Genomic DNA, 20,889 nt, shown 5'->3' with positions numbered 1-20,889 from the left:
TCAAGTCCTGGGTGGCTTTTTATTAGGTCCTGGGTGACTTTTTATCAGGTCCTACGTGGCTCTTTATCAGGTCCTAGATGACTTTTGCAGTCTTTGGACCGTTGTCCATTTCTACGCGGTGCTATTGAACAAAAGAGGAGCTCCATGAATGATCCAGACAACTGTAAGAATTTCCTTCAACCCAATAAATTAACTTTATTACATCCATAAAGCATTTTCTAGTATGATGGTTTAGGCTTCGTCTTACATCCTCAGGACCTAGGCAGCTGATGGACTGAGCTATGATGTGTCCAGTAGATTGCCAAGTTTTCGACAGTAACATATGAACAACATAATAGGTTTCACTCCGCCCAATAATCCTCAGTCTACAACAGAATAGTTGATTCTGAAGGAATTAGTTAAATCCTGATATTAGACAAGCTAAAGATTGGCTCCAGGAACTGAAAAAGCATTTTCTTTTGCATCACTACCTGGAAACGATGAATATGTTGAAACAATTCTGAAAATTATTCAGCTAAACGCAATTGGCCTCATGTGTGACCTTTGTCAGCGTGTAGAAATATTTTGAAGGGATTATGTATCTTCAATAGACTAATAAGTCTGGACCCTACTATAACTGTTATTAATCACAATGCTTCACACTATATAGGTATGTGCTTTTTACTGTTTTCAGCCATGTTTATTCATGTTTCCATAAATTACAGAACAAGAATAATCTCAAGATTTAACACTTATCGGCATAATAGGGTTGATGAGTAAAAACTGTCTTAGTTATGTTTACAAGGAACTTTACCCTATAAGGAAAAAAGACTGCGAAGTTCCACCCGCATTCATTTTGCCTCCTGCTTAACTGGAACCTTCAGTTTAACTAGTAAAGGACATCTATGTTTTACTTTTTAGGAAAATAGTTGTTGGTTATCCATGGTCCAGCCACTGGTGAAGACAAAGCCCCTACATCTAAATTGTCCAAATCTAACTTAAAAGTGTTGATCTGTATCACTTATCCAGAATTAACCCAACATATCATATATGTTGATCCATTATGTATAAATTTGTATAAAATATATCATTTAAATCTAACCCTTGCTTGAAAAATCACACCTGCAGTATGAAAGATTACATAGTTACATAGTACATAATGTTGAAAAAAGACACAGGTCCATCAAGTCAACCTATTATCTTAACGTGCTGATCCAGAAGATTGCGAAAACCCCCGTGAGACGGAGGCCAATTGCCCCAATATGCAGTTACGACATAGCCGGAAGGGGGAAGTATAGAGCGGGATGTTTAACCAATTAGATGCCACGGTTAATTTCAACTGCAGCATCTAAGCCGTTAGAAAGAGGGGTCATGGCAGCTTGGGGACTTAATGAAGACCCCCTGGTCTGCCATCCTTATGCTCCTACTAATCCTCGCTAGAGGCTGCGCTTAATAGGAGCCGGTAAAAAAAAATACAATATACGGCACAACATAAGTATTGCAGTTTTTTGTGCAAGCAATCCAACGATTACTTGTTCAAGTCCCCCTAGGAGGACTGACAAAAAAAAAGTTAAATTCAGTTGAATAAAGTTTTTTCAATATACAAAAAAATATTAAAAGTTCCAAATAAATACCTTTTCCTATTTTTCCTCTAAAATAATGTAAAAAACAAAAACATAATTGGTATCGCCTCGTCCGTAAAAGTACATACTATTACAATATAACATTATTTTAACAATATTTCTAACATTAACCCGCACAGTAAATTCCGTAAAATTAAAAACTAAAACCGCCAGAATTGATGTCTTTAAAAACAGCTCATCCCACAAAATACAAGCCCTCACACAGCTCAATTGATGGAAAAATGAAAAAGTTACGGGTCTCAGAACATGGCGACACAAAACTATTTTTTTTTAACAATTAGTTTTTCTTTGTATAAATAGTAAAACCTAAAAATATAAATTTGATATCGCTGTAATCCTATTGACCCACTGAATAAAGTCAACATGTCGTTTTTACCACACAATGAACGCTGTAAAAACGAAACCCCAAAAACAGTGGAGGAATCACTGTTTTATTCCATTTTGTCGACAAAAAATTTTTGTTTTCAGTTTGCCAGTACATTATACTGGCACAATAAATGATGCAGTGAAAAACTTCAACTCGTCACGCAAAAAAAGCTCTTATACGGCAATATCAAATGAAAAATGTAAAAGTTATGGCTTTTGTAATGCGGGGAGGAAAAAACGGAAATTAAAAACCGAATAGCGGCAAGGGGCTAATGAATCAACCATCACAACATCCTGTGGCAGCGAGTTCTAAAGTCTCGCTGCTCTAACCGTAAAGAATCCCCGTCTATGATTATGGTGAAACCTTCTTTCCTCTAGCCATAGAGGATGCCCCCTTGTCATGGTTACAGGCCCAGGAATAAAAGGATCATTAGAAAGATCTCTGTACTGTCCAGTTATATATTTGTACATTGTAATTAGAGCGCCCCTAATTTTGATATCCTTCTTGCTGTTTTCTAAAAATTATACTGTACATTCATTTCATAGCCTATATCTAAAAAAAAAAAAAAAATAATTGGAAGAGAAAGGAAGGCAACATTGTAGTCCATAATGACCTGGTCAACCTTTCCTCCAAAAAAAAAAGTATACCAGCCCAAAACCGGACAAAAATACACTCTTTTGGCCTCCAATGGGCTAATGGAGCCTTATGGACATGTTTTGCGTGAACGTCAGTAGATTTCCTGACATACACGCTAAACATAGGGCTAAAATGCAATGTGAACAGAGCCTAACTAAAAATTCCACACATACTGCCCAACCTCTAGATCAGTCCTTTATAGTTTCATAAATAAAGCACAAACTAAAAGAATAAGATCACAGAGTATTAGCAAGTGATTGAGGTTTAGCCCCAGACCTGGGCTACCTAAACAGAAAACCACGCGCTGCCCCCAGACATAACACAGTGTGTTCGTTTTTCCGAAGTGTTTCTTTATAAATGTGTAAAACAAAGAAATGAATAATAAGATGGATATTAGTAAATATTTGTATTATTTGTATCTGCCATAGTTTATTTATAAAAAGAAACATACTCTTACCAAAAACATAGATTTTTGAAAGGTTCAAGTAGCAAGAAACACACGCACAATGATATATTTAGAGGATCAAGAAGAGGAGGAGTTGAAGGAGGGAGACGGAGGGGAGTAACTTCTGCGTTGTAACCTCATTTCACCCCAGTCAAGGAATGCAGTGTACATCCCCTGAGCCCCAAGGAGATCTGCACATGTCGCCCACAGACTGAGGGAATGTTCTTTGGATGAAGCAAGATGTTTGTAGGGGGAGAACACACCAGATGGGAAAGTGTTTGATGCCAGTTCTCCGCTAGTAGTGTAGGAAACTGCAGTAAACACAAAGTCCAGACAGCACTCGCTTCATATGTATTATAGATCATTATTCTTATTACAGCTACATCCACTGTATATATCATGTATGGTTCTACTTGGAGCCCAATCTAAAATTGTGTGGGAAAATGACAATCACACCGTTTATTTCTGACATTTCACATTACAGGAGTACGTGTGATACAACTATCATGACACACATATTAATAATCTACTATACAAATACTATAATAAAATAGTTTGCTTTATATGATCAGGGAAACATTAAGAATATTGTGTTTTTATTGTATACATTATTATTATTAGGCTCTGTTCACACTTGTGTTACGTACTTTTCGTTAGCGGTCCTGGTATTTTTGACAGCAAGAAAAGTGGAGTCCGCAGCACTATTCTTGCTGCAGAAGCCTGACAGACTCCATTATAAGTGCGATCCATCAGGATTCGTCGGAACTCAGGATCCATTTGAAAATGGATCTAGCATAGCTGTCATTGCTATTTTATACCATATGTAGGAGCCATGATGCTAATCTACTAGAGCCTAACTTTATTGTTTTTGTTTCTGCATTTATTTATTATTATTGTTGACTTTTTTTGTGTAATATTTTATTTGTTTTGCTTTTGAACGGATAGTCTTTTCTTTCCAGTTTGCAATATATACTTTATATGAATGGAATATATAACCTAGACCATGGGTCTCAAACTCGACCGGGTAGGTGGGCCACATATAGAAAAAATGGGAAGTTGATGGGCCGCATTACTTTCAAATTTGATACAATACAAAATTATTGTTAATCAATTAGTTATTTGAACTACTACAACACTACATTACTATAATAATACCGCTAGGTTTAAAATTTGAGATATTTCTCCACGTGCTTATTTCAACAATCCAGTTTTCCAGTTTAAGTGTCGCTAAGTGCAGTCCGGCGGCTCAGTTAGCAGCGTTAGGCACACACACATGTCAAGATTGGGCAGCCCCTTTTTAGATAGTGCCACAGTGCCCTCTGTAGATGCTGCCACAGTGCCCTCCGTAGATGCTGCCGCAGTGCCCTCCGTAGATGCTGCCACAGTGCCCTCCGGAGATGCTGCCACAGTGCCCTCCGCAGATGCTGCCACAGTGCCCTCCGCAGATGCTGCCACAGTGCCCTCCGCAGATGCTGCCACAGTGCCCTCCGCAGATGCTGCCACAGTGATGTCAGGGGCTTTCCCAGAGCTGGAGTCCCGGAGCAGAGCTGCTTCTAGCACCCTGCCTGGGATTCCAGCTCTGCTCCTGACATCACTGTCCATATATAGACAGAGATGTCAGGAGCAACCCCAGAGCTCGAGTCCTGGGCAGAGTTCTAGTAGGCTCTTCCTGGGACTCCAGCTGTGCTCCTGACATCACTGGGACTCCTACTCTGGGGAAGCCCCTGACATCATTGTCGCTGTATGGACAGCGATGTCCGGGAATTCCAGAGTCTCGGAGCAGAGCCGATACTAGCGGCTCTGTGTCCCGCGGGACGCAGATGACAGCCCCAGGGGCCGCATGCGGCCCACGGGCCGCGTGCTTGAGACCCCTGACCTAGACTATGGTGTTTTACAGTGGAACTGCACCAAAAGTAAAAACAATGAGTTTAAGACTGTAACGTATAAAAATAATTTGTTTATATGTGGGAAGGTAATAATTTATACTATTTTTACCATTTTACTTAATTTTCTCCATCCCGGACTTTACGGACTGCTACCTGTGATATAAGTTAATTCTGTTACTCCTGAAGACCACAAATACAGTATGTTGGAACTCATGTTGTGCCTGACACCATCATTTTTTTGTTTTTTATTTAGTCAGTGTGTTGTGATATGGTTTATTATGGTTTATGGATTTTAGAACCGCTATTTCATTCCACTTCTAGCAAAATAGTTCAGCTTTATGAACTATTTTCTGACACAAAATATACAGAATACATTAATACAGATCATTGAGGAGGAATATTATTATGTGACACAGAATAGTGCAATGGAAAAAAAATATTCTACTATAGTGCAGAGCTGCATTCACAATTCTGCTGACTTCAGATCTGAAATCTTGCAGCATTCCTTGCTGGCTCAATGTCTGCACAATGTTTTCTTGGGTAATTTGCATTTTGGGAAGTGTATTCTTTACACCAGGCCCTTAACAGGGATCTAATGCAGGGACAGACATATGTCACTAACACATTGTACACATGCCACTCATGCATTGTGTTCATACAATACACCCACTGTGAACATGTATTTATGTTTTTATGTATTTTATGTTGCTTATATAACACCAACATATTATGTAGCGAGGACAGGGATTTTCTTTACTCACATCAGTCCCATTACGTGTATGGGACTCACAATCTAATTTCCCTATCTCACAAACATACCCACTAGGGCCAATTTCATAAGTATGTAATTAACCTATCAACATGTTTTTGGGAATGTAAGCGGAAACCTCAGTAGCCAGAGAGCCAATATTTTTTTTTATCCATTGACAGGAACTCAGAAGTACTTTAAAATGTTGGTGGTTAGTGATTATTGTTATAATTGTAGCAATTACACAAATACGCACTAGGGCCAATCCAATCACACGGTAATGAACATGTATTAGCCTTCTTTTGTTCAGTGCTGACCTCCGGCAAGCAGAATCGCGGCCGGCAGGACTGGGACACCTCCTACTGAGACAAAACTACACCCTCACCATCACACCTATCGTCCGTTAAACCATGCCCGAACCATTGACTAGTACTGCATTTCCCAATGCTGCATGCATCTGCTCTCTTCACACCACTATACTATGGAACTTGGCTTGGATGGTGCCCTTTGGCTTTGTGGTCTCCTCTGCAGCTGCAAGGACAATATATTTGCCCTAGTTCTAATATAGAGGAAACAAACCCACCTAATGCATTATCAGATATCCTCTGTTTGGTATGTGTCAGATAACCATCTTGTTCACTGTTTTTATTAATAATCAGCAGAACTCTGAATTCAGCTCTGGAGTATTGTACAGGCAATAGCTTAGGATCCGTACAAGATAAGTAATATAATGTACCTACAATGTTACTTATCATTTTATGCAGATTACATTTATATGTAAACTGGTGCTCATATGTATAGACATTACTAGCAAGGATAAAAGCTATTTTTTTAATGAATGATTGGTAGTTGTATTTGGCTACTATGAAGTGTCTGTTACTACAACAGTTGTGTTATATTTTACCTAGCAACTCAAGACAACTACAGGACATCCACAGTTTGGGTGGGGGTTGGGTTAATACAATTGAATATCAAATCATTTTGTACCATTTAACTGACCACTAAAAGACGTCTTAACGTTCAGCTAGAACTTGCAGAATTAGAAAGATAGCGAGAGGGCATTACATAATCTATCTCTCCAGAAGAACTTGCAATCTGCGGCTAGACATCCAATTACAGTATAGCAAGTACAGGCTCATCGTTGTAGAGTTCCACTTGTAACAGAATCTGCCAAGCTTAGTTATTTCCTGTCTGGTGTCAGTAAATGGTTGGGAGGAGGTGGGGGATGGTAGCTGTAGGAAGGGGAAGACTAAAGTTAATCCTTTCGTTGCTGGGTTGTAAAGAAAATATTCTCATTTTCGCAGATATTTGGATCTCTTGCACTAGAAAGGGTTAAGCAACATGGGGTAGACAGAAAAATGTTATCTGTCATACTAGGGAGTGGAGTGAAAGAGTCAGGAATAGGAAGAGGGAGATGACTGGGAAGCAATGCTGTCAACTGAGGTTATTATTAGCTGTATGGGTAACTGTCTAAATAGAGGAAGGAAAAGACAAATAAATGGCAATACTTCCTGACTACATTCAGCAAATCATATATATATATATATATATATATATATATATATATATATATAGTAAACACTATTCTATATACTTATAATGCATATTATATATTTTAATTATCCAGAACCATGAATTCGCCAGGATTTTGTCACCCGTCCCCCTTAGGCCTGGTGTATGTAGCCCTCCTGACTCTCATATTTGGTCAGCTTACATTGTCTTCAGTTAAAAATTTAAAAAAAATCCTTATTTTCCGACACTGTTTAGACCAGGGGTCTCAAGCCCCTGGGGCTGTCATCTGCGGCCCGCGGGACACAGAGCCGCTAGTATCGGCTCTGCTCCGAGACTCTGGAATTCCCTGACATCGCTGTCCACATATGAACAGCGATGTCTGGGGCTTCCCCAGAGCCGAGTCCCATGCAGAGCGCTAGTACAGGCTCTGCTCCGGGACTCTGTGGAATTCCCTGACATTGCTGTCCATATATGGACAGTGTGTCAGGGTCTTCCCCAGAGCGGCGTCCCGGGCAGAGTGCTAGTACAGGCTCTGCTCCGGGACCCTGTCGAATTCCCTGACATCGGTTTCGATATTTGGACACACGATGTCTGTGGCTTCCCCAGAGCGGAGTCCCGGGCAGAGCGCTAGTATCAGCTCTGCTCCGGGACTCTGTGGAATTCCCTGACATCGCTGTCCATATATGAACAGTTTGTCAGGGACTTCCCCTGAGCGGAGTCCCAGGCAGAGCGCTAGTATATGCTCTGCTCCGGGACTCTGTGGAATTCCCTGACATCGCAGTCCATATAATTCCCTGACATCGCTGTCCATATAATTCCCTGACATCGCTGTCCATATATGGACAGTGTGTCAGGGTCTTCCCCAGAGCGGAGTCCCGGGCAGAGAGCTAGTACAGGCTCTGCTCCGGGACTCTGGAATTCCCTGACATCGCTGTACACATATGAACAGCAATGTCTGGGGCTTCCCCAGAGCCGGAGTCCCGTGCAGAGCGCTAGTATCGGCTCTGCTCCGGGACTCTGTGGAATTCCCTGACATCGCTGTCCATGTTTGGACACACGATGTCTGGGGCTTCCCCAGAGCCGGAGTCCCCGGCAGAGCGCTAGTATAGGCTCTGCTCTGGGACTCTGGGGAAGCCTCTGGCATCGCTGTCCATACATCGACAATGATGTCAGGGGCTTTCCCAGAGCAGGAGTCCCAGTGATGTCAGGAGCACAGCTGGAGTCCCAGGAAGAGACTACTAGTGCTCTGCCCGGGACTCCAGCTCTGGGGTTACCCCTGACATCCATGTCCATATATGGACAGTGATGTCAGGAGCAGAGCTGGAATCCCAGGCAGATTGCTAGAAGCGGCTCTGCTCCGGGACTCCAGCTCTGGGCAAGCCCCTGACATCACTGTTGCAGCATCTAAAGGGGGCACTGTGGCGGTATGTACAGAGGACACTGTGGCATTATCTAGGGGTGTGTTGCATTATCTACAGAGGGCACTGTGGCAGCATTCACAGAGGACTCTGTGGCAGCATCCACGGAGGGCACAGCGGCGGCATCCACAGAGGGCACAGCGACGGCATCCACAGAGGGCACAGCGGCGGCATCCACAGAGGGCACTGCAGCAGCATCCACCGAGGGCACTGTGGCACTATCTAAAAAGGGGTGGAGAAATAGCTCAAATTTTAAACCTAGTGGTATTATTATAGTAATATAGTGTTATAGTAGTTCAAATAACTAATTGATTAACAATAATTTTTTATTGTATCAAATTTGAAAAGTAATGCGGCCCGTCAACTTCCCATTTTTCTATATGCGGCCCACTTACCCGGCTGAGTTTGAGACCCCTGGTTTAGACAATCATGTAAATATTGTTAAAATAACGAAAAAAAGTATATAAGTGGAATATTTTCTCTATTTAAATTCAGTTTAGAGGTGCTCATACACATTAGACAAAAGTCGGCTCAACCCACCAATATCAGCGAGATTGACCAACGATCTAATGTGTATGTGGGGAAACCTGACTCTCCTTTAATGGCCAATGTCCGGGGGAAAGAAGGATCGGTCATGTTGGATTTCAATATGCCCGTTCCTTTGTTCCCACGGGAGATAAGACACTGCCAGATGTCTTTGGATTAGTCCCGTCTCGCCATTGAAATAAACATGCATGCTTGGCCATGCTGACAGTTACTTATTCGCTATGGCCACCTTAAAGGGGTTATCAGAGTTGTTAATTTTTTTTTACAAATGGCTGCAAACGTATTAAAATAAAAAACAATTAGTACTCACCTATTCTTTCATTTGGCGATCAGTGTTGACGCTCCAGCGGTCCTCCCGGTGTTAGTTTACATGGGGGCAGCATGTGACTATTGCAAACCATCAGAGGTATCTGCGGTCATGTGTTATCTTCCTGGCATGAGCACTCAGTAATGGTCGCTATCATTCCAGGAATATGACACGTCACCGCCGAATCGGCAGGGAAATAATAGGTGAGTATCGATTTATTATTATTTTTATTTTAGCACATTTGCAGCTGTTTGTAATAACCCGGATAACCACTTCTTAGTATAAGATAAGATCAGTCTTCCAAGCACTAGCCCATCCAGAATTAATTAGTAAAATGTGTCTTTTTATCTCTCCAAGCAGACTTTTTGTGAATTATAGTTTTCTGGTTAGAATGAAGAGGAGTAAGGGCTTATTCAGACGAGTGTGAATCTCTTTCGTGTGCTATGCGTTGAAACAATGCACAGACAACGGACCCATTGATTTCAATGGGTCTATTCACACATGCAGGAGTTTTCATGTAGCGAGTGTCCGTTGCGTGAAACTCACTGCATGTCCTATATTAGTGTATTTCATGTACCTGAAGTCAATGGGTTCGTGAAAACCACGGACAGCAGACCAATCACATCCGTGTTCTGTCCGCGTTTAACGCATCAATTACATTGAAAAAAAGTGTTTGCAAGTGTGTGAACAACACATGCGACACGCAAAGCACACTGATGCAAAAACGCAATGCACACGGACAGCCAGTCATAAGGTGGCCATACACTTTGGATAACTGCCAGCCAAAGGCTCGTTCAGCCGACAGCTATTCCTCATGACCCCCCTATCCCCATACAGATGCATGCTTGGCTGAGCGTGCATGCGTTCTCAACAGGGAGAAGGGTGGAAGTCGCTGTCAGGCAACTTTGGCAGCAGCTTTTCTCCTTGCAAACAAAAGAATCGGGCATGTGGAAATTCAACAACCCAATCCTTCTCTCCTCCGACATCTGCTGTCGGGGGAGAGTTGGGACACCGCCATAATCATTAGATGGTCGGCCGGTCCTGCCAAAATCGGTGGGTTTGGCCGATATTCACCTGATGTGTATTGCCACCTTTGGACCTCATTCCTATGGCAGAGCTGTGTGCATGGAGCCTGTATAAAGGCACACTGAGTCCTTGTGGCTCTATATTGCAGAGCCTTAAGCACTCTAAGTGCCTCCGTATATTGCCAGCGTACAGCGCCGTATTATATAGCAATTCCCTCCTAGAAGTAGTGTTTCAAGCAGAAAAGCAAACATTTTAGATGAGTATATCTCTGTAATATGGTATCCGATGGAACGTGGATCAGTGGCAAACTGAAGTACAGTAGGATCCAATAGACTTATACGAGTGTTGAGAAGGTCTTGCAATTCATTCCATAGGTGTTCGATGGGGTTGATATCAGGGCTCTGTGCAGGCGACTCGAGTGCCTCCACACCAAACTTGTCAACCATGTCTATAAGGACCTCTCTTTGTGCAGAGAGACACAGCCATCATATAAAGATTGCACGGCTGTGTGCTTGATTTTATGCACCGGTTTGCAATGCGTGTGGCTGAAACACCGGATCTTTTGGCCACGTGTTGTACCAACTGACTAATCCTAAAAACCAGCAGCCCTACCCTATAACAATGGGTAGATGGATACCCGTTATTCATGGTTAATTCACCAGTATATATCTCTCCACTTTACATTATTTGTTGACTTAATCTTTCTCCTCTACTTGTCTTGATCTTTGGCCAGGTATAAAGTGATTCTGTAATTTGCCCCTTGCTCTTGTATTAGTGTGTATAGGGCTCATTATGTAATATACACTTTACTCAGTAGAGAAGTTGATCAATAGAAAACTTTAGTCTTAGGCTTAGTAACTAAATGTAGAGTTTCCTGGCCAACCAGTGGAGCAGCAGAATGTTAGTCTGCCTGGCGTGGGGAATTTAGATGTTAAACAAGCAGTAAACCTAAGCTACATGGGTAAGAGTATTAAAACAATATTGTCCGACATTGGTACTGCAAATTGTCATCAACTGTCACTTAACAACTTTATATTTCTAACAATGTGACAAGATTATCAATGTTGGGGAGATCAGAAAACTCAAATATCATACATTTTATATTACCTTATTACCAAATCACAGGTAATATTTACAATTAATATGTTTAAAGTATCAGGTAATAAACCTAATGACCGTAAATTACGATATCAGCACCATAACAGATAAGGGCCAATGGGATTAATAAGCCTCATCTAAACCGACTGTCTGAGTAATTAATCTCCCCGCAAAATGCCCAGTAATAAATAACTGAGGAGAATAGCTAGTGAATCTCCATATCCAGCGCACCCATCTTTCTATACTTTCTATAGGTCTAAACCACAGAACTGCTATTCGGACCTGATATCAGATTGGGGCTAGAACTGGAGAAAATGTAGTTATTTAACCATTGTATTAGCTTCATTTGTAAATTGTGGCAATTTCTGCAGCAATTCTGGGTCCCTAAGGTTGAGTTCACACAGCTTGCCGCGTTTTTCGCTTGCGCCCATTGAGTGCCACGGGCAAAAACGCAGCAAAATATGCTTTCGCTTCCTCCCATTGATGTTAATGGGAGGTTAGAAACGTAAACGCCCGAAGATCGCGATAAAAAAAAACCGCGTCTGCCTCCCATTGAAATCAATGAGAGGCATTTTCGGCCGTTTTTTGCCGCGTTTTCCGACGCGGTTTCCGCATCAAAAACCGTGTCTAAAAACTCTGTGTGAACAAGGCCTAACAGTGACCTCTTCCTTCTTTGGCTGAAAATTAGGGCTAGCTACTTTAGTTATTATTTAGTTATAATTCGTTTTTTATTGACTGTTCCTTTCTTTGTGCGGGTGTATGAGTCATTCACACTTTGCTTTGTAGTATTAGGATATCTTTTCCTTGGTTCCTGATCAGTCACCAATCTTCAGCCCATTCCTCCTTCACTCCAAATGACCCTGTTTAATGAGGCAATAAGAGGCAGATGTTTCATAGAGGTGGTCTTGGGGGCAACGAGGTCAAAAATGTATTTCAAGTGAGACTCCTTTTTTGAGTTTAAGGATTTATAGTTTCAGCCTAGACAGTACATTGTAAATGTAATCGCTCAATTACAAAAGACTTTCATATTTCACAATATTTTGGCTGTCTAAAGGGGAATAGTTGATGTTTAATGTACAAGATTCCGCAGTCGTTTAGCCGTGCACTACTACTAAATGGTCAAATATGGAGAATTAAGCTAAAATAATAAATGGAGACTCAAACACTGTAAGGGGCTAGTCACACATTTGGGTAAAATTTAGGGAATTATTTAATACAGGCACAAACTGAGGGATTTTGGGAGGAAAGGTTGGAGCCCAAGTAGAGCTCCAATCTGAACATTCGGGTTTGACTGCAGTTACCTCAATATTCTACTTTACAATATCTTAGTTATAATTGGTCCAGGAATCTGAGACACATGACAAGTTCTTCAGAGGTATCTGCAGCGAGGTTTTTTTTTTTTGTTTTTTTTTTTTGTTTTTTTTTTTAACGGTGTCCCACTGTATGAATCAGAGCAGCCACTATAAAAAGCAGTTTCCACTCTTTCGAATTCAAGGCGACCATATATTCACCCATTAGCGAGAATAAATGCCATGTAATACTACATTTACCCTGCAGTGGGCGCTGTAATTGCAAATGCTTCCCCCAGCAATAACAGCTGATCTATGGGGAGCCTTCAGTATAAAAAAAAAGGGTTAGCCAGATAAAAGAAAATGAAGGAAAGTCCATCAAAAACAACCAATTTTCAATTATGGACAGTAGTTTTATTGTATAATGTATGATAACATTGTGTATTATGTAATACGTGTGTTCAGAGAAATGTAAAAATTGATGATAATTAACCTTTTCCTGGTGCAAAGTTCTTGAATATTTATGTGATTAACTGGAATTCTTGAGGGACCATTCTTAACTTGCGTTTAATAGGAAGAAATTAAATACTATTGATAAGTTAGTAGACTTGGCAAAGCAGAAGGTCTTGAATGGGTTAATACTGTATCAGCCTTTAGTCATTCCGTACAGCGATCTGAGTTCACTGTAATATGAACTGAGTCTTGCTGACTTGTGCATGTTCCTGTGTGCGCTTCACATACGCAGGTTAATGGATCGTTCTATGTTACGAGGTTAATCTAAAGCCTAACGTGATGATGGGTGGGGATGTAGTCTGCGCCAGGTTATGGTTACCTGATATTCCAGGAGGCCTCGCTCATACAAACTTTTTTTCAGTGTTTTGAAATGCATGTAAAAATGCCATGCATTTCAAGTGGTTTTAATGGTTCTTTTCATATTTTTGTTTTTGGTGGCGTTTTTGTTTTTCGACATTTTGTTTTTGCGTTTTTCCTGATGTTTTTGAAGTTCTATAGAGAAGCCTATGGGGAAAAAAGGCCATATCTAGAGCATCCTGCAAAAAAACAAAAACCCTCAAACCGAAACACTGCGTATGTAGACATTCCCATATTTCACTATAGACTTTAACTTAACATCTGGTGCAGCCTTATTGGGAAAAAAAACGTGTAATAAAATGCCATTGAAAATGCAAGTAAATGCTTGGTGTCAATACAGCGTTAAGGTTAATGGAGTTGTCCAAGAGTTTTACAAATTAAATTAACTGCATTAAATGTTAGAAAAAAAACACAAAGGTTTATCACTTGTTAAATCCCCCGCCGCTCCAGTGCTGATGCTTCAGTGGTCCTGCCGGTCTTACCGCTGGTCGTACAGCTACGTGATTGCTGCAGCCAATCACTGGCCTTGGCGGTAATGCTAGCATGTATGGCATTAAAGTTCTGAGGCCAGTCATTGACTGCAGCTGTCATGTGGATGTACAGCATGTCATCACTGCAGGAAACCCAAATAAAGACCAGCGTGGCCCACCGGAGTACTGGTTCTGAAGCGGTAGGGGATTTAACAGGTGAGTAAACTTTGTTTTTGTATATTATATTATTTACTGAAGTTATTTTAATTTGTAAAACTGTTGGATAATCCCTTTGAGGAGGGAGTGGTTACAACAATAATTTATCAATGACAATAACGACCGCATGCGTAGGCCAATAGCAGCACAATTGTTCGGGTAATACCTGGCAAAATTGTGCGGGTATTGGCCATTGCAAGTGAACTGGGCTTCGACCGCATGCGGCTGTTGCTACTTGGGACTGTCCCTTAAGGCGGAATTCACAGGACATGGTTTCCCGGCCGGGTGCCGGCCGTTCATAAATCGGCCGGCACCTGGCTGCATTAGGAACAATAGACCCCTAATGGGGCTATTCACACGACCGATTTTTTGACGGCCCGGGAAAACCGGCCGTCAAAAATGGGACATGCCCTATTTTCGACCGGGTGCCCAGCTCCCATAGAAGTCTATGGGGCCGGGTAATACACGGCCATCACCGGAATGTGTCCCGAGTGATGGCCGGGTCTACCGTCGCTCGCGCTCTCTCTCCTCCTCCTCACAGTGCAGAGTGCATGTGAGGAGGAGGAGGGTCTTTTTTTTGCTCCCTGTAGGTGTCGGAATCCCCAATCCCCGGCCGGGGATTGGGGATTCCGCTACAGGAGAAGTGCGTGACTACACTGTCCATATATGGACACAGCGAAGTCACTCACTTCTGCAGCGGCATCCCCGACTCTATGGCCGGGGATGCCGCTACAGGAGAAGTGAGTGACTACACTGTCCATATATGGACACAGCGATGTCATTCACTTCTGCAGCGGAATCCCCGACCTACAGGGGCTGGGTGGTATCACCTGCAGGGGGCTGGGTGGCATCACCTGCAGGGGGCTGGGTGGCATCACCTGCAGGGGGCTGGGTGGCATCACCTGCAGGGGGCTGGGTGGCATCACCTGCAGGGGGCTGGGTGGCATCACCTACAAGGGGTAGGGTGGCATTACCTACAAGGTTCAGGGTGGAATTACCTACAAGGAGCAGAGTGGCATCATAGGGGGCTGGGTGGCATCACCTACAGGGGGCTGGGTGGCATCACCTACAGGAGGCTGTGTGGCATTACCTACAGGGGAATTGGTGGCATTACCTACAGGGGACTTGTTGCTATTACCTACAGGGGTGGCATTACCTGCAGGGAGCTCGGTAGCATTACCTGCTGGGGGCTGGGTGGCATTACCAAAAGGGGGCTGGGTGGCATTATCTACAAAGAGCTGTGTGTGGCAACAAATTTAAATGAAATTCATCCGATTTTAAAACGGACAGGGAAAAAAACGGATGCAAATCGGGTCCAAATCGGCCGGTAGAAACGGCAACACGGCCTGGAACGGAATCGGAACGGATGCAAACCGGATGCAAACCGGCCGGGAAAATTGGCCAAAAACTGCCGATTTTCCCGGCTGACACTCGGACCCTGTCGTGTGAATGAGGCCTAAGGAAAACGGCATGCAGTTGGCACCTGATAATTATCAAATGCCGAATGTTTCTCCTGTAGAAGACATGCACCCGAAGAACGCATTTCAAAACCAAGGCAATTGGTGGTAAAAAGTGCATTTTTGCTGAGTGGTCATTGGCCACGCAGAAACATATGATGCCATTTGACATGTGAAAAAGTACCCATAGGCCGATTTTAAATGACCATATTTAGTTCAGTACCTTGCATCAATGTTTGTATACCACAACTAGGAGTGGGTCCAAAACACGGAAGAGGAGCTGCACTTTTTTTTTTTTTTTTGCTACCATTTTGCATAACTGCAGCGGGAAAAAAAAATGCCACAAAACCAGCATGTGTAAATATATCCTTTAGTATTACACACATTTATATTTAACCATGTATATAACAACAAAAGAACATATGTATTAGCAGCTAAACGTATTACATTTTTTGTCTTCTAGATATGGAAAAATTGTCTCCACGAAAGCTATTTTGGATAAAACAACCAACAAATGTAAAGGTGAGAAATATGTACTTCGTCATAATCTTTATCTACCTACAGAATTGTATTTGCAACAAAACGTAAATGTGGCACATGCCTAAGGCAGCAGCATTTGTGTTGCTGTATAAACATAAAGACAGACTTGAGTCATGAAAATTGGAGCAGTTGCCCATAGCAACAATCGTGTTTCTCTTGACGATTGTTACTCATTGGCTCATAACTGGTACAAAGGAAAAGTGGAGTAGTTGTCCATGTCAACCAATCCGATTCCACCTCTCATTTTTCAGAGGTACTTTTGAAAATGAAAGTAGCAATCTGATTTGTTGCCATGAGCAACTGCTCCACAACTGTGCACCAGTTTTGATCTGTCTTCCCCAGTATGTCTGTGATACTAAAATGATGAATTGCAGCAAAATATTTATTTATTTCCTGTTTCTGATATAGTACAATGAATGTCACCACTTACATCAGTCCCTGTTCCAAATGGGGCTCGTAATCTAAGGTCACATGCCGTCATACGGGGCTCGGTTACGTGTCATGCGTATAGAGCTATTCTCCCCTATAAGCAATGCTAAAAATAGTTACGTACAATAGGCATCCAATGGAGCATGCCACGATTTTTTTCTGTAGGAATTTTTCCCCCCAAAAAACATCCATATGGGATTAGTTTCCATATTATAGCACAACATGGCTCTCAAACCCATATTTTAGTGACAATTTCAATGAACAAAAAAAAATACTCATAGGTTAATCTTCTGAGTGTGGGAGGAAACTGGAGAATCCAGAAACCCATTAGGGTTTTTTTTTAATTTACATGAACATTTACATTCAGTATGTGATGGGGCATGCCATAGTTTTTCTTTTTGTCATGGGTTCTCACAGAATCCTTGTGAAGAAACCTCTGCGTGCCTCCATGTAAAATCTGAGGTACAGAATGGGCCCATAGAATCCTACTGACTGTTGACTTGTTATTAGAATCTACTAGATATTCTATTATACCCAGCAAACTACACACAGAACCGTGTGAAACATACGTAAAAGGACACCGCACTCTTTACTCCAATGTATATGAATCCTGGGTTTCTGCTTGTCTATTGTAGTCTTTAGATCTGTAATATTTTCTAGTAGTGTTAAATAATGGCTAAATGCTCTAGAGCTGAGAGAAATGATGTCCAGAATGGATAATGAAAGGTCAGGAACCTGTTATCTAGAGATTTGCCTCAGTAATTCCAAGAAGGTCTCTTGTTATCAGGTCACGGGGCAGGCACATGTAATAGCACATTCCTTACATTCCAAAAATTTCTAGTGTGAGAGGCGTAGTCGAGCGCTGAGCAGAGCTGCAGAGACGTTCACACATATACAATATTTTGGGTAACAGGTTAGAATAATAAAGGTGATTTATACGTAACACTGTAGTGCGTTAAGCTGAGCTCATATCTGCGTGGTGAATTCCGATTTTGTCATAGGAGCAGAAAAACTGAGAATGACGGATCCGTTACACGACGAACACGTAAGGTGCCTTACGGGCACCTGCATGCGGCACTATTTTTCTGTCAAATGTGATGGAATCTGCAGCAGAACTCTCAACGCAGATGTGAACAGAGCCTGCATTCACAGTCACCCTATGATACAGATATTACCCACACACAAAACGGTCACCTATTTGCCATATGGGCAGGCATATGTATGCTCCTTTTTTAGGATACCATAGTCTACTAATAAGTCAGCCGCAGTGAGCCCAGGAGTGTGTCAGCCACAATGAACCCCCGAACAATACCAGCCACAGTGATCCCATAACGGTGCCTGCCACAATGAGCCCAAAACAGTGGCCACCACAATGAGCCCCAAACCATACCAGCCTCAGTGAGCCTAAAACAGTGGCCACCACAATGAACCCCAAACCATACCAGCCACAGTGAGCCCAAAACAGTGGCCACCACAATGAGCCCCAAACCATACCAGCCACAGTGATCACACAACAGTGGCCACCACAATGAGCCCCAAACCATAATAGCCACAGTGATCCCATAACAGTGGCCACCACAATGAGCCTCAAACCATACCAGCCACAGTGATCACACAACAGGAGCCTCCACAATGAGCCCCAAACCATACCAGCCACAGTGAGCCCAAAACAGTGGCCACCACAATGAACCCCAAACCATACCAGCCACAGTGAGCCCAAAAAAGTGCTTGTCACAATGATCTCCAGACAATACCATCCACAGTGATCCCAGAACCGTGCCTGCTACGATCAGCTCTGAACAATATCATCTACAGTGTGCCTAATACAGTGCCTGCCACAATAAGCCCCGAACAATACCATTTATCGTGAGACCGTAACATTTTAAGCCACCCTGACCCAGCCAATATTGCCAGTGCCACAGTGGCCATAGAAAAGTTGCTTCATTTTTCTTCCCGACTGCGCTGTCGTGCTCCTCTACCAGGAACTCAACGTGGTGGCAGGCAAAAAAAACAAGTCTCAGCAAGTGCAATTTACCTTATTTCCCCAAATCTCCAGCTGAAAGTGAATAGGGTGATGTGTAAACCAGAGCATTACACCTGTTATTAATCAGTTGTAAAGCGCTGACTTAAAGGTTTGTTCCCATCTTAGACATTTATGGCTTATCCACAGGAAACTCGTTCTGGAGATAGGTGCGGATCCCAGAGCTGGGACCCACATCAATCATACATTTATGGCATATCCCATGGATATGCCATCAATTTCTAAGGTGGGAATACCCCTTTAATACATAGTATTGTCCAGCTATAGTGTCTACCATTACCTTGGGGTTAACGCCACTTATCACATGTGTATTTTTTGAGGATATTTATAGAAATGATAGAGAATAGAAACAATGGCATTGATAGTAAACTACCATGCAACTACCATGCAGTTTTGCAGTTACTGTATTCAATACTATGTAAATGTTTATATTTTAATCCATTTTATTTATCTATAGGTTATGGGTTTGTGGATTTTGATAGTCCTGGCGCTGCCCAAAAGGCTGTTACCGCTCTCAAGGCCACTGGGGTGCAAGCCCAAATGGCTAAGGTGAGTCCTACAAGACAATATAACACGATATCATAATGGGATTACGAGACACAGGTTTTATAAGGAAGTAAGTTCTAAAATGGATCTTGGTAAAGCTGTTGATGTTGTACATTTGTACATGACCCTGGAAAAAACCTGGTCTGTGTGTCGGTGGTGAAAGGTATTACCTTTATTAAAGAGGATTTTTCACTCTGTTTTAGTAAATAATTTTATTTTTCCATGAAATAACAATTCTGGAGCATCTTTTCTAAGAACTCTAAATTTTGCAGTTCCACTGTTATTCCCACTAGAAAATTCTGAATAAATTGCCAACTGGGTGTTACCAATTAGAGGTTTGTTCCTACTCAGACTGACACTGTCCAATCAGTGCTGACTGTGTAGGGACACGCCCCTTTAAAAGGGGGAATGGGGACACCCAATTGTCAATTTATTCATACATTTCTAGTGGGAATAACAGAGGAACAGCACAATGTAAAGTTCTAAGATATGTTCCGGAATTGTTATGTTATAGGGAATACAAGTATTTAGAGGAGAGGTCCTCTTTAACGATTTAGCACTCTGTGTATGGTAAACGTTTAATTATTACGTTCGTTTGGCTTGTCAGAAAGGATTGTCTAGGAGCCTTAAAGGCGCCGTCTCATAAAGACGACCCCCTTCTCCAATAACAGTGCCCCAATAATGAACTGATTGCCGCAGATCCAGCTCCTATGGGTAAATGTAGAATGACTTGCCGGTCATTCAAACAAATGGCCCACTATGTAATATGTGGACGGGCTTGGACCGTCAAAATAACAACCGCTCTTACTAAACAGCTCTCTGTTCAAGCCCATAGAGGGGGCTCCTGAGCTGGTCCATCTTTGACGTCCATATGCTCAAATAGGGAATATGCAAAAGGGTTGTCTTGATGAGACAACACCTTTAATATTATTACCCACATCTGGTCTAATACGCTTTTCTCTTCGGTTTGGAGCCAGTTCAAGCATAATAACAGCACATTTTTTAAATACATTTACTTCAGGATATTACCTTGACCATATACCCCAATACCCCACCTTCCTCAGGACAACATACCCAAATGTTTATATATGACTTGATCAATTTTCTAGGAAACATTTAGAGGTTTGCACATGGTGCCTTATTATTAGTTATATGTTCTAATACTGAAACCTAACATCAGTTCTTGCCACAGGTGACAGTCCATGTGAGAATTGTAATAACCCCAGGTGTCTTTTCCCACAGGGACTGTCAGTGGCAGCCAGCGCTCTCTAATTTAATAACACTGTTTCTTTAAATACATTAGAATTGACAAATTCATTGAAAATGCAATATATGTCTTATCAGAAAAAAATCTAGAGAGATATTTTAAAGTTTTAGTATTTATCATAAATTTTATTACGCTTCTTGGTGTTCATATTCA

The 20,889-nt window shown here is 42.0% G+C and overlaps 1 protein-coding gene across 3 annotated transcripts in view; it reads left to right on the top strand.

Annotated features, from left to right (window-relative positions):
* Positions 1 to 20,889, top strand: part of RBMS2 (RNA binding motif single stranded interacting protein 2) — a 107,540-nt gene that overhangs the window by 62,531 nt on the left and 24,120 nt on the right. For all 3 annotated transcript variants that reach the window (XM_075852091.1, XM_075852089.1, XM_075852090.1), the window contains exons 3-4: positions 16,377 to 16,435; positions 19,381 to 19,472. In XM_075852091.1, coding sequence (XP_075708206.1) covers positions 16,377 to 16,435; positions 19,381 to 19,472 — 151 coding nt within the window. The remainder of the gene's footprint in view (positions 1 to 16,376; positions 16,436 to 19,380; positions 19,473 to 20,889) is intronic.

The sequence above is a fragment of the Rhinoderma darwinii genome, chromosome 2, assembly GCF_050947455.1.
Source record: "Rhinoderma darwinii isolate aRhiDar2 chromosome 2, aRhiDar2.hap1, whole genome shotgun sequence".
In the NCBI taxonomy this organism is placed as follows: domain Eukaryota; kingdom Metazoa; phylum Chordata; class Amphibia; order Anura; family Rhinodermatidae; genus Rhinoderma; species Rhinoderma darwinii.
This window is presented reverse-complemented; position numbering and strand designations above follow the sequence as displayed.